At 38.8% G+C, this 25,620-nt stretch overlaps 1 protein-coding gene across 2 annotated transcripts; it reads left to right on the top strand.

Annotated features, from left to right (window-relative positions):
• Window positions 1-502: 502 nt before the first annotated feature.
• Window positions 503-24,961, top strand: LOC121323403 (C-type lectin domain family 17, member A-like). Of its 2 annotated transcripts, XM_041264454.1 has the most exons (11): window positions 503-639; window positions 1,799-1,885; window positions 2,220-2,318; window positions 4,982-5,092; window positions 5,855-5,917; window positions 9,009-9,065; window positions 10,249-10,296; window positions 11,609-11,665; window positions 17,120-17,262; window positions 17,615-17,718; window positions 23,456-24,961. In XM_041264454.1, exons 1-11 carry the CDS (start codon window positions 576-578, stop codon window positions 23,574-23,576), a joined length of 954 nt encoding a protein of 317 aa, XP_041120388.1. In that variant the 5' UTR covers window positions 503-575; the 3' UTR covers window positions 23,577-24,961. The 2 variants fall into 2 exon arrangements, with proteins under 2 accessions (XP_041120388.1, XP_041120389.1); XM_041264455.1 differs by lacking the exons at window positions 9,009-9,065; window positions 10,249-10,296.
• Window positions 24,962-25,620: the final 659 nt, after the last annotated feature.

Here is a 25,620-nt window from a genome sequence, read left to right as displayed (position 1 = left end):
GATGATGATGTAGTTGTGATGTCCCCTCCTCTGCACACACTAGCGTTTTGTGTTCTGTGTTCATCTTTAAACAGGTTGTTTTTATTTTCTGATCCTTTTATTATGATTTTAAACAAAACCCTTGTTTGTTTGTTTTTTGTACAATCCCGTGCCTAAATACAATTATACATTTTTAAACACATGTGAAACACAGACCAATGCCTATACACCAACATTTAACACACCACACGCAACATATAACAGAAAATACACACAGGGGCGGGCACTTTGTCACAGGGGTATAGAGAACCAGCGACTATGCAAAGATTATACAGTAGACCTCTTTGTGGAAGACTAGACTGTCAGATCCTCAATGTCATTGTGGTGAGCCTCTGGTACACTTGAATGTTATTAAACCTCAAAGGGTGCATATTTCCTGTTCCCCCAAAGTACTTAAGTTCTCATTTACTATTAAACCATAGTGATGTTGCTCATAACTCCACTTCCTCTGAAAGCACAAGAACCAAAGCTAGGTATAAAAGTTTTTGGTCAAATTTACAACCCAGCAACAAAACTAGCACTCAGTTTGCAGTAGCATGGCAGGTATAATCGTCTCTGAAAACTTTTACAGCAATTCGACAACTGATCAAAGAGAACCAGGTACTTTTTCTCTAGACCATTATTAAGAATGCAAATATTGAAGAGCTGTCTGAATTATGGTTACAGTTTGTATGATTTTTTAAATGTACAATTCATGATAAAATGATTATCGAAAATGCATTTCTAATGTAACGGAAAACATGTGGTGTGCAGATTATTTGATGTATTAAGTGCTGGAAAATGATGAAAATATTTTGTTTATTCATATTCTAATTCATATTTTAATGCAAAAAAATGGAGTTTCCATGCTGGAACTGAATTAGTTAATTTACTTAATTGATAGATTTTATTATTATTATTATTATTATTACAGCCACAGTAAACCACTGACATTTTTTATTTAGATATTTTAAATTAGCTTTATCTTTAATTATTAAGTTTTGACATTTTTCTAGTTAAAATGTAAATTAAAATGCTGGCAAAACTGAAACCCGCCACCACAGAGTACGATAGGTCCCCATCAGATTCTTTTCATATTCACTGAACTATAAATAATGGTGTCCTGCTTATCGCGTATATACAGTTTTAAAAGCTGAATATGATTCATCAAAGTACTTTTAATAGTTACAACACATATTTTTTGTCATTTAGTCTTAGCATTGGTCTTTGTTACTTTAAACAATAACTGGCAGCCAAATCCGTTGATGTGATTCCGCAAATGTTGGCCAGTTCGTGAAGCAAGTGTGCAGTCCTGGATTCACACACTTTTACCAGCAACATGAGGGTTAATTTAAAGCAAAAACATGTAAAAAGTAAATGCATAAATTCAAAAGGATTGTAAAGGTTTGAAAAAGGTTTAAAAAAGAACCCTTATGTGCTGATCGTGTCTGTCTATAATACTCTTAATGGTGCACACGATAACTGCCTTCTTTCGTCACACTCGCCGAGCCACCCACAGACGTTTCAAGTTGCATGTGGCTATAAGTATAAGATAAATATATTTGTAGAAAATCAAGTTTAATGATTCGCGTACTGCGATACCTTGTGATACTTTGCTGTGCTCTTTGTTTTAAACTGAAGACCTTGATTCGGTGATAATTGTATGGTTAATTAAACTACATGGAGAAGTAAGTACTGTGGTTTTAAGTCAGGAAAGGCGTTTTGCTTGTGTATATAAAGAGCAACAAGACATCTTTAACAAGACATCTTATTATTTCAGAGGGAAAAGACAGTGACAGTGACTACGATGACGTTGGGGATATCGTATGTAAAAATCAAGAAAAATCAAAAGCTTTCAAGACAAACAGTAAGACACACGGGCAGCTTCAAATATACCCATTCTTTTGTTAGATTACTCTCCTTTTATTTGAATGTGGCATTTTACACAGAAATAAAAATTAAGTAACAATGGCAAAACTGAGTAAATCATGTTAATGATGTAATACCAATTTATTGCCTGTAGAAGCAAGTATTATTCAGGCTGTGTATCTCCCTAGGCCTGTATGGATACTGTTAACTACAATTATGTTCATTTTGTTTCTTATTGGTTGTACCCTAGATGAGCCACAGCATATGTGGATATAACCGAAGCCAAGTGACTTTATGCCCTGGCACCTAAAATCTATACCCTATTGTTTCAGTAGAACTGCTGGATGACAGTGATTATGAAGAAGTAGATGATATCGTTGAAATACATGAACAGCTAAACACAGAGGACAAAAATGACTGCAAGATTCATGGTAAGACTATACAAATAATTCATCATATACTAATTACACTATTACCCCATTAATGAAGCTTTTACCTGTTGAGTAATAAAAGCACCTGATAAGAGCCCTCAGATCATCCCCCCATAGTTTACTGTTACTAGCAGAAAAGTGTCTGTTCATGTATGCATTGAGGCAAATCAAGAACAGCAGAACTGAAAGTGGGAAACTCAGACTCCTGAATTATCCCCACTGGTAATGAAACCCCCTGTGAAGGGGATATAGTGGCAGCGGTCGTACTGAAGAACGGCTTATCCAGTTGTCATGAAACACGGTAGTAACATTATAGAAACTATCGAGAATAACGAATTTTCAGGGCGAATGGGCTTGTCTGTATGTCCATCTCTATGGCACTGTGGCAGGCTGGCGAGTGGATAGAGGCCCAGAGACAGTCTGTAGTTCAAAAAAAATAACTTATTATAAATAAACACAAAAATGAAAGGGCACAAGGGCCAAAACAAAGCGATTTAAACACAAAAAGCAAAACTTACAAAAATAATTTCCAGGCTAGGCAATGCCTTCACTGGATACAAACAAAACACCAACCTGCTTCCTCAACTCCCTCTTCCCAAATGAGAAGCTGAGGCCTCCTTTTATGTCAGGTGGCTGGGCGCCGATTGATCGTTAATTAACCTAATCAACCCCAGCCACCTGAACATAATAAACCCAGGCAGGTAGGGGAAATTAACCCCATCCCTGCCAATTTAAAAAGAGCAGAGCTTTGCTCTGCCACAAGCACACATTACATTGTGATTAAACATGTTCTTGGTAATTCTTACTCTATACTATTCTGTACATACTGTTGATATACGTCATCGTCGTCAGCTTTTTCTTCATACCGAGAGCTCTAATTTTGAATTTACAACCATGGTGTAGGATTTATGTTACCGACGTACATTTTACCAATTATATTAAAGCGTATGTAAAAGTATTTGAATCAGAAATTCACAAGTATCCTTAGTATTATTAATTTACTACCAATGCAGAATGACTCAACAGTGCTGCAATATACAATTCTGGTAGTTAGCCTCTACTGCAGTGGTTTTGAAATGAAAGTATAGTTTTATTCTTAGCCATAGTAAAATGTACCTAAGCCTTTGTGGCTTGAACAATCTGCAGAACAAAAACTGTTTACTCTCTCAAAAACCACAAAGCTGAAGCACTTCTGAAACAATGCTCAGAGATGCTTTATAAAAGAACCCTTTTTATAGCAGTTACATTCAGTTCTCCATGTGGTAGAATGAAGATTTTTCAAGGGTGGAGACCCAATTACTTACCTGAAATGGATCACACATATTTGTCTAGTTGTAATGTACAGTTTAGAGGTTTTGGTCCTTGGTTATGAGAAGAAATCCTTACACACTGGTCATTGCCACCGTTCATCATCTATACATGAAATGTGTAAGTTAAGGGTTGTATATTCAGCCCAAAGGTGACCACAACTACTTTAAACAAGCAGTATTGTAGGTCTGGGGTCTCCCTACAGTACATAACACTCATATACGATAGTTATGGACTCAGTATGCAGGGTGCAATAAGAAATGTAAATGAATGTTAAATTTATATTTGTACAATAAATTGAGTTTTGAAAAAGGAATTGATCGGTGTGCAACAGCCTTTGTTTTTATACCTGCTCTTGTTGGGAATCTTTAGACCAACACTGTATATCATTAACAAAACACTTTCATAAATCTTACCTATTGTGCACTTCACACCAAGTGAAGTACTAGAAAACACATGTCTGCTAAAACAGATTATTTTCAAAAATACACAGTGGAGACCTGTGTAGAGAATGTAGGAACATGCATATAGAAGCTTTTCAAGGTTCAAGTGCTTGTTTAAAGCTGGGTCCTATTAACTGCCTGCCACAAAGACAGCCAAAGCGGGCGGCGTCAGAACCAGGGAAAGGAATGAATGACAGAGAGGTGTCGTTTGGTGGAGCTGAACGAATGTTTCGCTCAGCATTTAATAAACAGAAAATAAAAAAGTTGTACAAACTAACACAAATACAGGACAGGGCACACGTCGCCAAAACAAAAAGACAAACAAAACGGACTAGACAGACAAACACGGTGAGCAGATATTTAACTACTACTACTACTACTACTACTACTACTATTATTATTATTATTATTATTATTATTATTATTATTATTATTATTATTATTATTATCATCATGATTACTTTTTACCTCCATCTCCTATCCCGTTCTCCACTCACCGAACACCCAACCGCGAGTATGTGAAAACGTGCATCTATATATATATACTGTTGTGCTGGGATTCAATTACTAATTAATTATTCACTTGAATCCCAGCACGTGAATTAATTATGTGCAACCTCGTGCTCACATTTTAACTACTTTAAATGTATGTGAAGTGATGTACAATCCCGTGCCTAAATGCAAATATACATTTTAAACACTCGTGTTACAGAATCGTTTATATCCCGTGTACTAATGTCTATACACCAACATTTAAACACACCACACGCAACACATAACAGATAATATACACAGGGGAGGGCACTGTGTCACACTGACCCATAGGCTTATTGCATTCCTTCTAAAATGAGAAATATTCCAATTGCAATCTTTGTTTTGTACTAAGTGCCACTTGCTGTCATTTCTTTGCAGATCCTCCTGTGAAGTCTGCTTGTGGGACCAGAGCGATAGTGCTACTCTACATTCTGCTCATAATCAGCTTTGTCATGTGGGGAGTCCTGCTCTATATGGCCATTGTAAAATGTAAGTAATATGTTTTGAGATTTTAAAAGATAATGTGGCTGGTTCCTTTTTAGCAGCTGCCTGGCATTAGAAAAGAAATGGCCCCTGCTGTCTAAGCAGAAGAAGGGCTTTGAACACATTTGGGTATTTCAATGTGTGATTTGCATGAGATGCTGCTGAAGGTGAGATTGTAGCCAGAAACATTGGCTGATCTGTAAAGATGCCGCTGCCCTTTGCTGCGTCTCAGTGCAACATTAATGTTGAATGTACTTGCTAGATGGCAAGGAACAACCAATGACAAACAGAACCCAGTGCAAATTCCAGCATGTTTGTTTCTGGTCTCTAAAGATATACAATGTGATTATATATCTTTAGATACGAGATCACAACAATATACTCGCATGCTGTCCTTGCATACAATCTCAGAACAGTACACATTTGGCCCATCTAAGCTAGACCAGTTTCTTGTAGCTGATTGACCTCAAAACTTTGTCAGGTTGGTCTTAAAGGATCAAGTGATTCTGTCCCTTGCAACAGGACTTGGTGACTCATTCAACACCCTCACCACCCCATGCAAAAAGTTCTTCTAAAAGTTTCCCATTGTAAAAGCATAGCACAGTATAATACTTTTGTCAGTTTAAAATAGACTGCATATTATTGCCATCATTTTAAAGGTAGGACAGCAGCACTTATTTTGAACTTTTCTATTTTGACAGAGAATAATTCCTGAGTTTACTTTAAAATGATAGTCTCTTTTAACCAATTTTTTTTTTTTTTTTCTAGACTCAGAAATCTCCTCGGAAGTCCAGAACCTGACAACAGAACTGTCTATGATGAGAGAAAATGGTATGTTAAAATATGGAATTCCTGTGTTGTGCAATGTTGTGGGGAGAAGGGTCGGATTAAAGGGCGTGGGGGCCCTATGCATATTACGGTGAATGGGGTTATTGGCATATTGGTTAATCCGACCCTGCGCTGAGGACCTACACCAAGCCATACTTTGTGGGCCACCTACATACTCACTCATCCACACAACCAGGGTACTGTGAGGCTTGTTAAACTATTTATGCCTTTAATATTGTACCGTATGACAGAAATCACATGGGAGTGATAACTAAATCTCACTGTTGTTAATGATAATTTTAATTTACATTGAAATGTCTGTGGGAGCACAGAACACAAAAGAATGCAATATGGATCACAGACATAAAAAAGAAAAGCATAGTGCCGATAACGCTGTACAAAAGAGCTGGCTCCTTTGCACGGAGTGTATATCGGGCTTATGTCTTTGTATGTGATTACATCACCTACCAGCCCTGCTGCTGCTTACCCCCATGCACGCTACACTCTCCCCTGCCAGCCTCAAGTCTGCCCCGGACTTGCTCACTACAGTCCGACAAGTGCATGCCAGGGTACCTGCGTCCACTTCTGACACTAATGTAGTGATCTCGGTTCCTGCAGGCAGGCACAAAAGTTTAACGTAGCTACATTTTGTAGCTATAAAAAGGGAGAGAAACAAAACATTATGGACGTAAACCATTCTTGCAGGCTACAGACATCCACATTTGAATTTTCTTCAGCCTCCCGCATTGTACGCGTTTACCTTTACCTTTTCAAACATTTCAGCCCCCTAATTAAAAAGTAAAGTTTCTAAAGTTGAAAACAGGCATACTGTGCACATTTGAGACAGAACAGGTTTTTAAATTGGCCCTAAAAACTGAAATAAATGAATGCGTAAATTGAGCACAATTCATATATTTTATCCACCAGACTGATGCCTCTGATGTAGGGACGGATCTCTCCCAGGAGGTAGGGGGTGTGGGATATTTGGTATTGTAAATTAACAGAAAGCACAACTAACATCTCATCCTTTTTTTACCACTTGCTCTAACAGAGTATTCAATAGTTACTATTACTGCAGTAAACATGTGGCTCCCTGTTAGCAGTTACTAATTGTCTGAAGACTGCTCTATACACTATTCATCACATGTGGAAAACAGGGTTTTTAATGAAGTGTACGACAACGTGGTTTTTTAACACCAGTGTGACACTAGATTCCTGGTCAGCCATGGAAGTATTAGTAAAGAAATAGAATTGGAATCATTCCACTGGAGGCGCCTCAAATTCAAAGTGAAAAAAATATATATAAAAGTGTTGTGTAGCATTATAACGTAATAATGTTAAATGAAACAAAAAATATTGTCTAAAATGCAAGAAAGCAGTTCTGACTCCTCAGAGGAGACAACTCTTATAAATAGGCTTGCTGCTATTCGATTTTATTTTTTTGTCAAATCGACTATTAATATTGATGTTTATTTTTTAAAGAATTTACCAGTTTTATTTGATCTTTATTTCAGTTCAAGCAGAGAATGGGTGATATATATATATATATATATATATATATATATATATATATATATATATATATATATATATATATATATATATATATATAATATATAATGGCATTATTGATATCAAGAATTGTATTTTTGTGGAGGTCGGTTGTTGAGGATTTGTGGCACACTCTACAACCCGGTTTCTTAGAGATGTCGGGTTCAGTGGCCAAGAGTTGTGTCGCACAGTAAATAACTTATCTTAAGCCATTTGCTGTTTGCGGATGAGCTGGGGAGGCAACATAAGCTGATCCCTGTAGCCAGCATTACACTTCAGCCTTCAACATCAGATGGATATATACATCATCAGATGGAAAGAAACACAAATGGAAGGAGATGCAGATGGATCATATTAGTTTACTGCAAAGCTATGTCTTAGTTGGTGCTTATCTTGGTAAGAGCCGAGTTCAAATCGGCATGAAGTTGTAACATCTACTGTCATGTATTGGAAATCGTGCCTGGATTACGGGAGTCGTCTCTGCATTTCTGCCGATTGGAAACACCTTTCAGTGTGTACCAGATACACCTATTCCAGAAGATACTGCGTGCTCCTGTGCCCATTGCACTATGACACCGGTAGGATCAGTAAAGTGAGATATATTTTCAAAGTTTTATATTATGATATCACTTCCTTTCTCTGGGAACAAATCTCGTTGTTGGTTAGTGTTTATTGGAAGTCATATTTATATTATTTATGCCCTTCCCCAGCAGCATTTGCTTATTTTCCCCAGCGCAGGCAAACACATTCACTTCCTTTTCGCCTGTAAAGTATAGAATTATTTTGTTGGTTATTTATTTAAGTTTAGCAAATTAAGTTTGATTTTTTTTGTCTACCTTTCTCCTGCCTAAATTTATGTTAGTGACGTGGTCTTGAAAACTAAATGCTATATTCATGTTTAATACAGTGCATTTTTAAACACTCTGGCAGTGTGTAACATTTGAGTATATTAGAATAAACTATGACTGGCTAGTGTTTTCTTTTCTCTGTTGTCTATTGGAAAAATGTGCCGAATTGCTGTAAAACCTGTTTAGACTGCACTTAAAGATCTCTTCATCTGCCCCTCCTACTATGCACTGGACTTACCTTACCTATGCACCATGTTGCTGGATCCTCAGCTGAAGCACTATTAATAGGCAATTTTAAAAGATTCTTCTTTCTAATAATTCCAAGAATTATTGGACTTGACAAATAAATAATATGTATATAATCTAAAATGACCTCACCAAATGTGGTCTTCTGTGCACCGATATCAGATCCCCAGTAAATGTATTTCTCTTTTGGTTATCTACCCATCCACTTCATACTGAATATGTGTTGATTGAAACTACACGTGTTTTTGATGGACACGGTCAATAAATATTACAGTAGCATCAGAGTCTGATCTCTCAGTTGTGTTGATATTTTAGTATTGTGGTACTCTTGTCAAGTTATGGGTTATATAATGGTGGATTAAAGACCAAGTAACTACACTGGAACAGTATGTGTGCATTCAGGGTCAGTCTGACTGGACTGCTGCTCACAGTATTGTGCTCCTTTTCAGACATCTCTTCACAAATACAGAGTATGAAAACGGATATTTCTCAGATGAAAACTGAAGGTATGTTTTGTTATTTTAGCGCTTCAGACCACCACCATAGCACAGTCCAGTATAGTTAGAGGTTTCAGAGGCCAAGTCCCAAAGTATAAAGAACCTTGACACAGCCATCTTTAAACCCTATAGGACTTCAATGTGATCAGTTGGGCATCGGCACAAAACCTGTTCACTTGGGGATCAGAAGTGCAGTCGTGCAGTCGAACAACAGCCACAGTGAGGCCCTGCGCACACTTCAAGTCTCAAGAAGTGCACTGGAAAGTGATTTAGTTAGTCTAGCTCAAAGCATCCACACATTTTTTTCTGCATAGATTCAATGAGCCATCGTACTAACCAGTGCTTTGAAATTAATTTAAGAAAACAACTAGACCTTTTCTTGTGCTGATCATATATATGCTTGTTTTTATATTAATTCAGGATTTGCAAATATTTCAACTACATCAACAATTATTTTGTTGGTCATTTATTTAAGTTTAACAAATTAAGTCGATAGTATCTGCTTGATTTTTCTTGTCTACCTTTCTCCTGCCTTAACTTATGCTAATGACGTGGTCTTGAAATCTAAATGCAATATTCATGTTGTACACAAAAAGCGCTTAACAACCGAATTGAGGTAACACCTGTTTAGACTGCACTTATAGATCTCTTGATCTACCCCTCCTACTATGCACTGGACTTACCTGACCTACGCACCGCGCTGCTGGATCCTCAGCTGATGCACTATTAATACACAATTCTAAATATAACTTGTTGTAATCCTAACTTGATGCATCCCATTTCATGTTGTAATTTAGTAATATTGTTTGCACTTATTGTAAACTATACTGTATTTACATACTAATATTGCATTGTAACCCTGTACAGTACTGCCCTGCAACACCTGTAAGTCACCTGCCAAATAAATAATAAATATGAAAAGTGTTATCAGTCAGAATACAATAAGAAGATTCTACTGCTGCTGTGGGCTTAATGGGCCCCAAGCCCACTGCCTTTTTCTGCCTCCCCGTTTTTTTTTTCCTTTGTTTTTTGGCCACCAGCTGCCATTGGATCATTCCTGTATGTGTTGGAGGGGTTCAGTCAAGGTCATGTATAACTGTATTATTGAAGTTTGTGATTTTGGAATTCATCTATTTAATAGTAGAAAACAGGGGTCACTTATCTTACTGACATGTATTCAAATTCATTTAAGGCTCAAAAATGTCTGAGAACATCCAAAAACAATCCACAATAACCGACGGTATGTACATTTTTATTTGATTTTTTATGTTGATGATACCAAGTAAGCTTAAATACATAAAACATGGCCTGTGCACATGAGCCATTGCCTTTATCTATATCTGCTTGTATTTACTGTACACATGTTCCAAAATTAGATAATTTGCCTAATAACTATAATTTCAAACGTTAGCTAGCTAATAGGCAAATTATCCCACAACCCTTCGTTTTATTTCAACTTAGAGTGTGATATAACTAGTTGTTATCGTGACTTATCACACTGTTTTGGCTCCTTAAACACCTTTTTCTACTGCAGGAAAAGGAATTGGTCAGACAACAAAATTCAGGAAAACAGGGTGTTACCTGTAGATTTATTTTTCTCCCAAAGTAAATACAGAATAAACAAACAAAATCCTAACTCCTTCCAGGAGTGCTAAACTAAACTTCGATCAGTTTTAACTATGACAGGACAGCTACACCATCTACTGGTAACCAAACCTTTTACTTTCCAGTAGTACACACAGTACCTTCTCTTAAAGTTTCCAAACAGGTCTTAGCCATCACACAGACAGCCAACAGCCACTGACCTGCTTTTATACCCCCGCCTCCTTTATTACCAGCAGGTGTTTCGAATTAAACTAGAGCCAGGCAATTCTGATTCTGGCTAATTCCGCCTTTCCTCCCCCTACTCTGTCACTCTAGTTAAAGCATTTATTTTCACCCTTATGTGCTTGCCTTTACCAGGTTACAATGGTAAATTTGCAATTGGCAAATGATCATTTTATACTGTTCACTTCCCACAGTTTAACAGGGTTTGCCATGTTTTTAACATGCTTTATCAAATGTCTCTGGGCTTTAAAATGCTTACCCATACTCTGCCTTGCTTTCACTAAGCTTTATTACACTTTGCTATGCTTTTATTGGGAAACTTTTATAAGGGAGTATGCACTGTTCATATGTTACAGCTTTCAAATTCAAAAGTAGATAATTTGCATATTAACTGTCATATTAGCTTGGTCATGTAAAATAATATTCAAAGTATCATCCAGTTGCTCATTAATCTGCACAGTAGCAAGATAATTCCAGGAATTATTGGACTTGACAAATAAATAATATGTATATAATCTAAAATGACCTCACCAAATGTGGTCTTCTGTGCACCGATATCAGATCCCCAGTAAATGTATTTCTCTTTTGGTTATCTACCCATCCACTTCATACTGATTGGTTATATAATGGTGGATTAAAGACCAAGTAATTACGCTGGAACAGTATGTGTGCATTCAGGGTCAGTCTGACTGGACTGCTGCTCACAGTATTGTGCTCCTTTTCAGACATCTCTTCACAAATACGGAGTATGAAAACGGATATTTCTCAGATGAAAACTGAAGGTATGTTTTGTTATTTTAGCGCTTCAGACCACCACCATAGCACAGTCCAGTATAGTTAGAGGTTTCAGAGGCCAAGTCCCAAAGTATAAAGAACCCTGACACAGCCATCTTTAAACCCTATAGGACTTCAGTGTGATCAGTTGGGCATCGGCACAAAACCTGTTCACTTGGGGATCAGAAGTGCAGTCGTACAGTCGAACAACAGCCACAGTGAGGCCCTGCGCACACTTCAAGTCTCAAGAAGTGCACTGGAAAGTGATTTAGTTAGTCTAGCTCAAAGCATCCACACATTTTTTTCTGCATAGATTCAATGAGCCATCGTACTAACCAGTGCTTTGAAATTAATTTAAGAAAACAACTAGACCTTTTCTTGTGCTGATCATATGTTTGCTTGTTTTTATATTAATTGAGGATTTGCAGATTTTTCAAATACATCATGATATACATTCTGTATCTGCCTGCTTCATTCTGATAGCCTGCTCTAGCTCACATTAGTCTGGTTGCTCCTAGACCACTGGAATCACTCAGAACTACAACACATGCAAAGTACCAGAAAGTAGAAGCAGCTTGATAGTGTTGTCTTTACATGTATCCAAATCCACAGTAAGAGCCTAAATATATTCAAGACAAGAAGGACCAGTGATTATATTGCTAGCACTAAAAAGGCTAAAGAGTTAAATAGATTTTTTTACGAATAATGGATAGATGACACAAAAGGTTTAATATTTGTAGATGTAGGAAAAATACACGTTGATAATTCTCATCTAACGACAATGACAGAGCTTTCTAAACATTTAACCACAGCAGGTTCTGTATAAGACACATTAAGTACTATACATTAATATTACACTTTCATCTGTTTCTTTATTTAGATCTATAGACGTGTGCTTATAATACAAGTTTGGTGTTTACCTCCAATCAAATAGTACTTTCTGTAGTGCCCCCCTCCCTCTAGGTAGCCAAGGAGATCCCAAAAACATGGGCAAGGAGACAGCGTATTCTCCAGTCCGTCCAACCGGGTGACTGGTTCACATCGATCGACCTGCAAGATGCCTATTTTCACGTCCCGATCCATCCCGCGCACAGAAAATATCTGCGCTTCGTCTTTCAAGGCAACGTGTATGAATTCTGCGTGCTGCCATTTGGCCTCTCGCTGGCGCCCCGCACATTTTGCAGCACTGGCTCCACTCAGGCTGCGAGGTATTCGGATCCTAAACTATCTGGACGATTGGTTGGTTTGCACGCAGTCAAAAGCACGTGCAGAGGCGCACACAAAACAGGTCATAGATCATGCGGTGAAGGGCTCTCAATACATCAACAGAAGAGCAACTTCATACCATCTCTATCCATAGTGTTCCTGGGGATCAAACTGAACTCTGTGAGCATGCTTGCCTCACTGTCAGAAGACAGGATTCGGTTGATGGAGACCACACTCTCCCTATTCAGAGAGGACGCTCTCCTACAGGTCAAAGTATATCAAAGGTTGTTGGGGCTGATGGCAGCCGCCTCGAGAATCCTTCCACTAGGGCTGCTGAGAATGCGCGCACTTCAAGCCTGGGTGAATACGCTCATGGTGCACCTGGTCCAAGATCGGTACGGGCTGGTGCGAGTGCCCAGACAATGCTGGAAGACACTGTAGTGGTTGCTCCATCCCGGCAATCTGCGCCTCGGATCTCCCCTCGAATGCCCTCACAGAAGGAAGGTGATCACTACAGATGACTCCAGCCAGGGCTGGGGAGCGGTCTGGAACGGGAGAGGAATAAGAGGTCAGTGTAAGGGACATTGGCAGCAAGCGCAGATAAATGTGCAAGAGCTGCAAGCCGTGAGTTATCACATTTTTGCCAGCTGGTCCAGACGGACAATACTACAGTGGTAGCCACCAAGACGGCCTGCGCTCACTGGGCCTTCACCATGCAGCACACAGACTCCTGTCCTGGACGCACAGAAACTTGCGTTCCATCAGGGCAGTTCACCTCCCCGGTGTGGACAACAAGGCAGCAGACCTGCTGTCCAGAGGAGCTCCAGACAGCTCGGAGTGGAGACTGCATTGTCAAGTGGTGAAACAAATTTGGGAGAGGTTTCGACCGCACGAGTCGACCTCTTTGCCACAGCCGAGTCCGGTCATTGCCCCCTATGGTCCTCCATGGAGAGAGACGGGGGTCCCCTGGGAGTAGATGCACTAGCTCAGCCCTGGCCACAGGGACTATTGTATGCATTCCCTCCGCTACCATTACTACCCCTGACATTAGAAAGTATCAGGGTGGAGAGAGCACAGGTTTTGCTGGTTGCACCCAGATGGCCGAGACGCCCCTGGCTTGCTCTCCTTTCCGACATGTTGTCGGATCAGTTGTGGCAGCTCCCGCTACGCAAGGACCTCCTGAGCCAAACGGAGGGGCTATTATGGCACCCGAACCCAGCCCAGCTCCGACTCTGGGTCTGGCCGTTGAACAGAGCCGTCTAGGGCGCCGAGCACAAGAGCCCAGTAATATAAATGGAAAGTTTTCCAAGACTGGTGCTTTGCCAAAGGTCACGATCCTGTGACTTGCCTGATTGAGACGATATTAACCTGCTTACAACACCTGTTTGACGCAGGAAAATCAGCGTCCACTTTGAAGGTATACCCTGCAGCAATATCAATGTGCCATGACAAAATTGACAAGATGTCCCCTGGGGCACTGTGGCAGAGCAAAGCTCTGCCCTTTAAATTGGCAGGGATGGGGTTAACTTCCCCTACCTGCCTGGGTTTATTATGTTCAGGTGGCTGGGGTTGATTAGTTGATTAGGTTGATTAACGATCAATCAGCGCCCAGCCACCTGATATAAAAGGAGGCCTCATGCTTCTCATTTGGAGAGGGAGCTGAGGAAGCAGGTTGGTGTTTGTTTTGTGGTTTTTTGAATTTTCTAAATCCAGTGAAGGCATTGCCCAGCCTGGAAACTTTATTTTTGTGAGTTTTGTTTTTGCTTTATTTGTGTTTGAGTATCTGTTATTTTGCCCTTGTGCACTTTATTTTTGTTTATTTATAATAAAATAGTTATTTTTTTGAACTGCAGTCTGTCTCTGGGCCTCTATCCACTCGCCAGCCTGCCACATTTGGTGTCAGCGGTGGGATAGAGGCCCAGAGACAGACTGCAGTTCAAAAAAATAACTATTTTATTATAAATAAACAAAAATAAAGTGCACAAGGGCAAAATAACAGATACTCAAACACAAATAAAGCAAAAACAAAACTCACAAAAATAAAGTTTCCAGGCTGGGCAATGCCTTCACTGGATTTAGAAAATTCAAAAAACCACAAAACAAACACCAACCTGCTTCCTCAGCTCCCTCTCCAAATGAGAAGCATGAGGCCTCCTTTTATATCAGGTGGCTGGGCGCTGATTGATCGTTAATCAACCTAATCAACTAATCAACCCCAGCCACCTGAACATAATAAACCCAGGCAGGTAGGGGAAGTTAACCCCATCCCTGCCAATTTAAAGGGCAGAGCTTTGCTCTGCCACAGGCACATTTCCTGGCAGTGCAATTTCTTAAAGGGGCTCAGAGGCTTCGTCCTCCCATGAAAAGTATTGTCCCCATGTGGGATCTAGAACTGGTGCTGTGGGCCCTTATGGGTCCCCCATACGAGCCCATGGTGTCAGCAGAACTGCGCCCTGTTTCATTAAAAGTGGCATTTTTAATAGCCATTACGCCTGGCAGACGAGTAAGTGAGCTTCATGTGGTTTTGGAAACCTTCAGACCTCCCCCGCACAAGTCAGAGGAGGACCGTAGACAACATACACTATGCCCAGTTCGGCTTCTGCACTGATATTTGGATAGGATGGGAGACAGTCCAACCAGCTGTTTGCCTGCTACGGGCCCCGCTTTAGAGGTCAGGCCCTATCGAAGCCACGTCTAGCGCACTGGGTGACGAGTGTAGAATAAAATATTTATTCAATTTTTGTATCCATGCAAGCAAATGGAAAACACATATAGCTTTAATAAAAAAAATTTAAAATAAAGAAAAAGCGTACGCCTTCGTAAAGCTCGTCTGAGATGCTGGACTCCCAGCCAGGGAGGAAGACAATGAAGATGTCTAAAAACACAGATCCTTTTTTCAAAAGTTTTATTTTTATTTAAGTCAGATTTAGTTATTTATTGTTATCTAAATGGGCGTAAATAAAATAACCAGTGATATGTGCACTAACATTAAAAGTGATTTTGATTTTGTTACAAAATTGGGTTAAATTGGGTTATATAAATAAGGCCTCTTAAAAAAATTAAAAGAAAAAAGAAATATAGCCTACTTGAAAAAAACTGGATTTCGGAATCTTGACTATCTGTTATCTGGATAAATGTAATCCAGCAGTGACATTTTCTGAAAAAACTGATCAAAATGATCCAGATAAAAGGAATCTGGATCACAAAATATAGGATTGCAAAATCCAGATCACTTTGATCCAGATTAAAAGTTTTGAAAAACTAGCCCCTGGTTATCACTATAAATTTAATTGATTATTTTAAATTACCACACATGCCAACAGTCCTTATATGGTCGGGACAGTCCCAACTTCCTAGCAAATGTCCCACGTCCCGATGCACATAAAGAAAGTCTGTATATTTACCCATAGAAAGAAAAAAAACATTTATTCTGCACAGCAGAGTTAGTGAAAATCATACGCTGTGCTCTTCGTGCAGCTGACACATCTGCTGATCACTAACTTAGGTATACAACGGTAAGAACGCTTCATTATGTCTACTTTCACTGTCATGATGGTCGTGTTGTGTTGAGTTGGGTGTTTTTTCCTCACATGGGTATGATGCGTACAATTTCCGAAACCTTTTATAGACCCGGCCCAATTAGGAGTTAGCACTGCAGTTGCTATGGAGACCCAAAAGTTTTCGGGTTTAAAGGAGCCGTACCACATTATAAATATTTTAAAAGTAAAACTAATAAATCACACAATACAATCAATAAAAAAAGTGTAAAAAATTAAACAAAAATTACACATACAAGAAAATTAAATAATAAATCACATTGCACACCCGTTACAGTTCTCTCGCACTTTTTGTGTGACAAAGCCTGACAAAGCAAACAACTGCCACAGTGAAGGAAGTTATAGCTTTAACCCTTTCCAGTATGTACACATAGAAAGGTGCAGTATTTGTAATATCCTGCATTTTGTACTGCAGTTTAATCAGGCTGTTTCCTATCAAACAGTCCAGATAATTAAGCACTTTAAACAGGCAGGTAAACACAGCTTGGGTCTGTATTAAATCAAGCTTACGGTAGCACCATTGCCATTATAAAGAATAGCATGGCAGCGCCATACATTTTGATTTAATCAAGGCCTTAGTAGTTATGGAGCTTGTAATGAACCAACGATCTTCCACTTAATAATAACTAACTGTCCTTTAAACGTGTTTGTTGTGCTGGAAGCCTAATTTTTATGCTCATGCTTTTGGATTATTTTTAGTTGCTGTATCAAAATCCTACATCTGGGAGCAGTTTTTGAAGAAGTACACATTCTCAACAGAGAAAAAGAAATGGGCTGAAGCCAGAGACATCTGTGTGTCTCAAGGAGCCAGTCTTGCTGTGGTCAAGAGTATTGCAGAACTGGTATGGGAACAGACTCCAGGACTCACTGGACTTCTTTATTTTACTTATGGCTTGGATTTTCCTGTGTTTATTTTTGTCCAAAATACTGAAATATGTATTTCCCTTTTTAGAGGGAACCGATTTATTTTGAGCCAACTCTGAATTGAACTGTCGTGAAACCTGTTTATGATGGTTCAGCTGAGTGAGAAGGGTGTTCGGACAGTGGAATGTGTCAGGGAGGTTAGGGAGTTATTGGGCTTGGTTAAGACACATGTTCAAAGGCCTTTGTCTGCATTTGTAGTTTTTTGAGGACACTAATTTGCAGCATGATAAAATAATACTTGGTCCTAACTTACATTTGCATCCATTCCAGGCCTATTTGAAGGAAAGAATTGAAGAGCCCCACTGGATTGGACTGAGAGATTTAGAAACGGAAGGAGAATGGAAGTGGTTAGATGGAACAGAGGTTGATAAAAGGTAAGATGGATGTGTGAAAATGTATTATGCAGCTTTATGTGCGATAAACAAAATCATAAAAACACAAGGTTGACTAAGAAAGCACCTTCACCGGCGTTTGCTGGAGAATAAAAATAAAATGAAGATGACTTTGTTGCTACAAAATGTACTCAATCTCACAATACATCTTAGATAAGTTATGAGCTCAGCACCTCCAAGCAGGGCATAGAGAAGTCTAGTTTCAAAGAGGCACAGTGCACTTTTTTGTAACTCAGTGCTGACTGTTTTTAAGCTGTTGGAAATCTAATCAGCCAGAAAACTTCAATGAAGATGACTGCAGTGAAATATTGAAAACTGGCCAACTGAACAATTCACCTCATAATATGACATGCTGGATTTGGGAAAAGTGGTGTAACAGTACCTATGTGCTTTAATAATAAGGCTCCACAGAATAGGTGCGGACGGATTTTGATTTTGCAAACTATTCAGTTTGTTCAGTTGAATATAATAAAATACTTATGAAGATGCTATACACAAACCATATTTCATGATTTTACAAAGTTTTCAAAGGCTTACCTTCCTATTTCCCCACATGCAGTATATTATCCAAATGTATTTCTCTGAGACCTATCACTAAAGACTGAACTCAACTCATAACAAGACTGCAATTAAAAGATTAAACGATTTATCCCATAATTAGGAAATTATATAAATAACCTCAGTTTTTTTTTTCATAAATTTATTTAGCTTGGGTAAAATCTACATTGCAAAGAAAGTAGAATTAATACCTGGTGAATTTAAAGCATTTTATTTATTATTTTAAAATAGAAACTTTCGGTAACTTGCTTGGGTTGGATGACTATATTCACACAATGAGTAGTCTATGCCATGAAATGGAATTTGTGACAATAAGAGACTGTCAAAATGACTAGAAATAACAGACAAACCCATGGGCACAATATCAATAGCAGCACAAAACTGAGGGTTATGTGCTTGACCTGAAAACCTTCTGCACTGAGAGAGATAGTACAGAGTAGTACCGAATATGAGCTGTGTATGGAATGTATTTGTTAATTGATTGGCTTTGCATTACAGTTTCTAAGATAATTCAATAATTCAAATGCTATTCATGAGTGTAACATTAGCATTGTCTTCCCTGTGCTACCGGGAACCCTGTCAGTGTTCCAGTAGATAAGATACTTGTAAGCCAAACCTGGCTCAAGTCTACATTGCTTCATCTATCTTTAGTTATACCTTCGGTTATGTTCTTGAAGGATCTAAAATAAATTGTGCAGACTTGATGAGTTTTAGCAGGAAAATAAATAGCAAAAAAGAGACGCATTTATATTTTGACAGATATACTAAACAAAAATATAAACGCAACATGCAACACTTTCAAAGATTTTACTGAGTAACAGTTCATATAAGGAAATCAGTGAATTGAAATAGTCATTAGGCCCTGATCTAAATATTTCACATGACTGCATCTGTTATGCATCTTTTGGTCACAGATACCTTAAAAAAAAGGTAGGGGCGTGGATCAGAAAACCAGTCAGTATCTGGTGTGACCACCATTTACCTCATGCAGCGCGACACATCTCCTTCGCATAGAGTTGATCAGGCTGTTGATTGTGGCCTGTGGAATGTTGTCCCACTGCTCTTCAATGGCTGTGCAAAGTTGCTGGATATTGGCGGGAACTGGAACACGCTGTTGTACACGTCGATCCAGAGCATCCCAAACATGCTCAATGGGTGACATGTCTGGTGAGTATGCAGGCCATGGAAGTCCTGGGACATTTTCAGCTTCCAGGAATTGTGTACAGATCCTTGCGAATGGGGCCGTGCATTATCATGCTGAAACATGAGGTGATGGCAGTGGATGAATGGCACGACAATGGGCCTCAGGATCTCGTCACGGTGTCTCTGTGCATTCAAATTGCCATCGATAAAATGCAATTGTGTTCGTTGTCCGTAGCTTATGCCTGCCCATACCATAACCCCACTGCCACATTAGGGCACTCTGTTCACAACGTTGACAACAGCAAACCGCTCGCCCACAAGACACCATACACGCTGTCTGCATCTGCCCGGTACAGTTGAAACCGGGATTAATCCGTGAAGAACACACTTCTGCAGTGTGCCAGTGGCCATCGAAGGTGAGCATTTGCCCACTGAAGTCGGTTACTACGCCGAGCTGCAGTTAGGTCAAGACCCTGGTGAGGGCAACGAGCACGAAGATGAGCTTCCCTGAGACCTTTTCTGACAGGTCTTCGGTTGTGCAAACCCACAGTTTCATCAGCTGTCCGGGTGGCTGGTCTCAGATGATCTCGCAGGTGAAGAAGCCGGATGTGGAGGTCCTGGGCTGGTGTGGTTACATGTGGTCTGCGGTTGTGAGGCCGGTTGGACGTACTGCCAAATTCTCTAAAACGACGTTGCAGGCGGCTTATGGTAGAGAAATTAACATTCAATTCTCTGGCAACAGCTCTGGTGGACATTCCTGCAGTCAGTACGCCAATTGCACGCTCCCTCAAAACTTGAGACATCTGTGGCATTGTGTTGTGTGACAAAACGGCACATTTTAGAGTGGCCTTTTATTGTCCTCAGCACAAGGTGCACTTGTGTATTGATCATGCTGTTTAATCAGTTTCTTAATATGTCACACCTATCTTGGCAGAGGAGAAATGCTCACTAACAGGGATGTAAACAAATCTGCTCACAAAATTTGAGAGAAATAAGCTTTATGTGCGTATGGAAAATTTCTGGGATCTTTTATTTCAGCTCATGAAACATGGGACCAACACTTTACATGTTGCGTTTATATTTTTGTTCAGTGTAAATTGTAAAGAAAGCTGCTGTGATCTAGAGTTTAAAAATCGCAGGAATATACTTTTTTTGCAGGAAGAATAAGGCACAAATGGTTTAGAGGGCAGTTTATTTTTATTTATTTTTTTTGTTAAAGAATGTTATCAGCTAATAATAACATGTGTTGATTCAGTTCGACATTTCTAAAATAAACTAAGTACAAATTCGTATAACAGCTTTTCCCTTCCAAAACAGACAAACTAAACACTATCCAAACAGACTCAATGAAAAATAGCATTTGCTCCAACGCACACACTGCCTCCCTGATCGATCCTGCGTTCCTAGTAAGATCTCTCGATTTGCTGAAAATAATTGTGAAAGCGTATAATACAAGCAAAGGTTATTTTATGTCGGTGTTTACAAAACACTGCACACATGTTTTTACTAGGCTATAATATAAAGCCTTCTGCTCTTTACATTATTGCATATGTTTAGTCGTGTTGTTTTCTTATTTGTGACCTGCTGTTCTGTCAAATTTATTGTCTTTTTTCTTTCTTTTTTTAATTTTATGCATACTTAGTACGATGGCTGTCGTTTACTGTCAGTTGTATAGTTTGCAATACATTGTAGCGTTTTCGGTTCTAGTAAAATGGTGGAATCACGTTACACTGCCCCCTCAAAACAGTGAAACGTCCCGGTCACTGCTCTACCCGTGACTCAGTCCTGCGGCCATTTAGGATCCCAGCGGACTCACCTTTCCCTTTGGGGATCAGCCAGATACGGGCGGACGGTTCTGGTTATTGGGGGAGAAATCAGCCCTGTGATGGGGCTGCTTGGATAATGGGGACTAGCCCCCACTAGGCTCATTTATCTGCTGTTGCACACTTTCCATAACTGTAGCTATAGCATATAACAATTAATACAGAATATCATATATATATATATATATATATATATATATATATATATATATATATATATATATATTATATACACACACACACACACACACACACACAGTGCCTACAGAAAGTCTACACCCCCTTGAACTTTTTTCACATTTTGTTGTGTCAGTGCCTCAGTTTTCATGCATTTTAAATGAGGATTTTTTTTCCACTTATCTACACACCATACTCCACACTGTTAAGGGGAAAAAAGTTTTTATTGAGAAGAAAATATATATATATATATATATATATATATATATATATATATATATATATATATATATATATATAAATAATATGGTTTCTGATACAGTATGTCAACACATACAAATTATACACGTATTTACTTATCTTTCGCTGTATTATTTGTACTATGGAAACCTAATATAAATATCCGCGGCGATTTAAAATGACAACTCTGGTGAGTTTGCCACGTCTTTCTAAATTGGGAATTAAACTTAACACCTATTATTAAATATTAGCTCATATGTCATATTATAAACTCTTATTACATTTTAAACACAAATATAATTGCACATAAAAATAAATCACACGACAAATGGTAAATTATTTCTGCTTATGTCATAACCCAGTCTGTTCTGAATTAAAGTTCACAGACAGAAAAACTCGACGGTTTAACTTTGCCTTTAAATTCTAAGATTCGTGCATGTGTAGAATGGCTCATAAAGGCAAACGACAATTTCCCCGCTAAATTATTTCCTCTGACACCGGTACCAGATACCGAGATTTAATCTGGTTTTCATCTAACGCGGACACACTCCATCTTCTCACACAGTCCTCAGCACCACGTTTCCCAAATGCGATTTCATTCAACACAGTTTGTGCTGATTGCATCCGTTTCCGAATACTGCTGCTGTTTCGGTTAGCTGCTATTGGCCACCATTAATATCAGCATAATCACCGCATGTTGATTGGCCGACCTTTCATCTGATCCGTATTTAATTTTCTGCACCCATTTCGCTTTCTGTCAGTGCTCATTCGTTGATCAACAGGAGACGACTTTAGCAGAGCAATGTGAAAGCAGCAGTATGGAGCAATTTTGATTATTATGAAGTCATAATTATTTTCTTTAGTGCGGTGGAGAAACTTTATGAAATATTCGAAACGAACATTGCTGCACACGAATTTGAAGCCAAAAAGCCACATGAGTGTTTTCCATAAATTACGTAGTTGATAAATATTAGAAATAATTATCATAATGCGTTTAACCTTGCCCCGATTTACCACATTGCCAGAATTTGCATGAACGTTTCTAAAATGGTAAGTGACGTGTGGGACAGTAGAGATTAACAATAAAAAACAGGATCAACAAAGTGCTGCTTCAGATTTGGTAAACGAGTCACAATCACGATACGGATGGAGGTGTGCTTCATGCTTTTCAAACACTGGCCAAACTTGCAAGGTGCATGGTAAGCATACTGATCAACGTTTTGTTTTGTTGTGATCCTAGTATTGTCTGTTATGAGGACTGTAATGAATGAAAACCAGAACGGTGAGGGTTTTTTTTCTTTGTGCAATGCCCCCTTTTCAAGACATTTTGAAGAGTTTAAGTTAAACATGAGTTTTCACTTGCATGTACATGTAAAAGGCATAAGTTTACCACAGTAACGATATTGGATGATCATTACACAAATCATGATTGCAATCAATATACCTGTGTTTGTCAGTTATCGGATAGTGCCAGTTATTATTATGCTTATTATTTTAAATTTCTGGGGACCAGTTAGGAGATGTGAACAGTCACATAGTTTTCTAAATAGTTTCATGTGGGCACATCCGGCATTAACATTTTTGAAAATCCAGTATTGCAATGAATACTGCGTTTCAGCAAAATAATATCTGTAGGAGTTTAACCCTGCCCTTAAAAATAATTCCTATTAATCACTTTACCTCCTCACACAATTACAATCACCTAGGAGCACAGAACCGTCATGCAAGATAAGGTTTGTTGCCCCTTTTTATAACTATTTGTGTTGTCTGTTTTTCAGCTATTGGAAATCTGATCAGCCAGATAACTTCAGTGAGGAAGACTGTGGTGAAATATTGCAAATTGGCGAACTGAACGATTCACATTGTAATACTATGAGACACTGGATATGTCAAAAGTGATGTAACAATACCTGTCTGCTTTAGTGCACATTGCTTTTTGCATACCTTTGCTTTTTTATTCATACACATTGCTTGTGTGTCTGTCTGCTTTTTTATTTGTGCACATTGCTTCTTGTATGCCTGTCTGCTTTTTTATTTGTGCACATTGCTTCTTGTATGCCTGTCTGCTTTTTTATTTGTGCACATTGCTTCTTGTATGCCTGTCTGCTTTTTTATTTGTGCACATTGCTTCTTGTATGCCTGTCTGCTTTTTTATTTGTGCACATTGCTTTTTGTATGCCTGTCTGCTTTTTTATTCGTGCACATTGCTTCTTGTATGCCTGTCTGCTTTTTTATTCGTGCACATTGCTTCTTGTATGCCTGTCTGCTTTTTTATTCGTGCACATTACTTATTAATTATTTTATTACCCACCACCTCACCCCCCAATGATTATTATAAACAAATCAGTGTAAACATATGTGGCAAAGTGGCACGTGCAGGTGCAGTGCAGTAATCCAACAAGAAACAACAGACAAGCAAAGTACAGGTGAAAAGGTTTCTGTTTATTTTAATCCAGGGGTCTGATGAGCAAACAGAGACAACAATGATGGCTGGCAATACACAACGATGTGTATTGCACAGTAAATGATGATGGTTTGCAGTCCTGTTTACACTAAACAAATATCCCACAAGAACAATAATACCAATAATGCAAACATAAACACGGTCACCTCTCCCAGTGAGTGCTGGTCGTGAATTTACAATGTTATTTGAGTGAATAGTCGGTGCGTTGTTGTCCGGGTTTTGTGCTGGCCGTGGGCGACAGCTTCTGATCGTTTTTCGTCATCTAGTCTAACAAACAAGACACTTTCTTCTTAAACACGGAATTACCGGCCCTTTTGGTTCATTTGCATAACCAAAACAAAGGAACAGATTGCGTCACTTCGACCCCTACTTATGACCCCTTGGTAAACGATTCCAGCTGTTCCTCCATTCCGCGGCTGCCACGTCATTTCCCTTCTGGGTCAATGAGTTAGTGTTTAGAATACGTCTATGTGTGCGATGCATAAGGGGGGAGGTGTGTGGCAGGACAGAAGGTGTAAATAGGGGGTGGGCGATATTTTTTATTTAAATTTGCCAAATACACATGTGGAATGTGGCTGGGTCTTATTAATTGATCATCAATCAAGTTCCAGCCGCATTGTGTAAAAAGGGAGCTGAATCCTTTCTTCAGTGAAGATCGAATGCCCAACCTGAACAGAAGGCGTTTGTTGAAGGGGATCTGAATTGTGTTTGTGTAACCCTTTTGTTTAGGGCCATGTGCCTGTGTTTCTTTGTGTTTTGTTCTGTTTATTAATTAAAGTGTGCATTCGTGTTAAACTGCAGTATCCTGACTCTTGGTTTACTTTCCTGCCGCTGATCACCCTTGACCGCAGTGGTACCCTGTTACAACAATGTTCAAGTTACAGTATGTTTCTATAAAACAAAAAGATACAGGAACCCTAACATTTACAAAAGCAAACCATTCCCTTAAACTGTACAGCATGCAAACCTTGATGCTCAAGTGATTTCTAACAAAATTGTTTAAACAAAACATGAGTGTTATTCATTAGAATAATTCTCAAACTCAAAGAAGAAAAGAATGGTATTGTTTTCCAAACAGAAATGTAAGGTCACCCTTATTCATTAATTTAGACGTAGAATCAGTTGTGGATCTGTAGAACTGCATTTCAAATGAGACAATAGTTTTAAGTTTTAATATACATTTTGTTTTTCTTACAGACATGGAAATGTTAGCCAATAGCAATGGGTTTGTTCACAAAACACAAGGGACGACTGGGAAAGCTATCAAAGTCTTACCATAGGTGCATGATGCTAGAAATGAATGTGGGTGCACAGCGACTGTTATTATGCATATATACTGGTGCAAGCATCCTTTAATATTAATTCCTGAGCAGTTGGTTCTATACTCCAGTATTTGTGCATTGCGATTACACATCACCAAATTATTGAAATACCTGCATGTTATTGTGCACTGGAGTGCCAGTTAAGGTGCATTGACTT

Source organism: Polyodon spathula, chromosome 11 (assembly GCF_017654505.1).
Source record: "Polyodon spathula isolate WHYD16114869_AA chromosome 11, ASM1765450v1, whole genome shotgun sequence".
In the NCBI taxonomy this organism is placed as follows: domain Eukaryota; kingdom Metazoa; phylum Chordata; class Actinopteri; order Acipenseriformes; family Polyodontidae; genus Polyodon; species Polyodon spathula.
Note: the sequence above shows the minus strand (reverse complement) of the source record. Positions and strands in the feature narration are given on the sequence as shown.

Bases quoted from the DNA above. Each gene is read 5' to 3' on its own strand.
- LOC121323403 (XM_041264454.1), top strand. From the start codon at position 576: ATGGCAGGTATAATCGTCTCTGAAAACTTTTACAGCAATTCGACAACT. The intron at 1,886-2,219 runs GTAAGACACACG...CTATTGTTTCAG, and splicing joins AAAAGCTTTCAAGACAAACA to TAGAACTGCTGGATGACAGT. The intron at 2,319-4,981 runs GTAAGACTATAC...ATTTCTTTGCAG, and splicing joins AAATGACTGCAAGATTCATG to ATCCTCCTGTGAAGTCTGCT.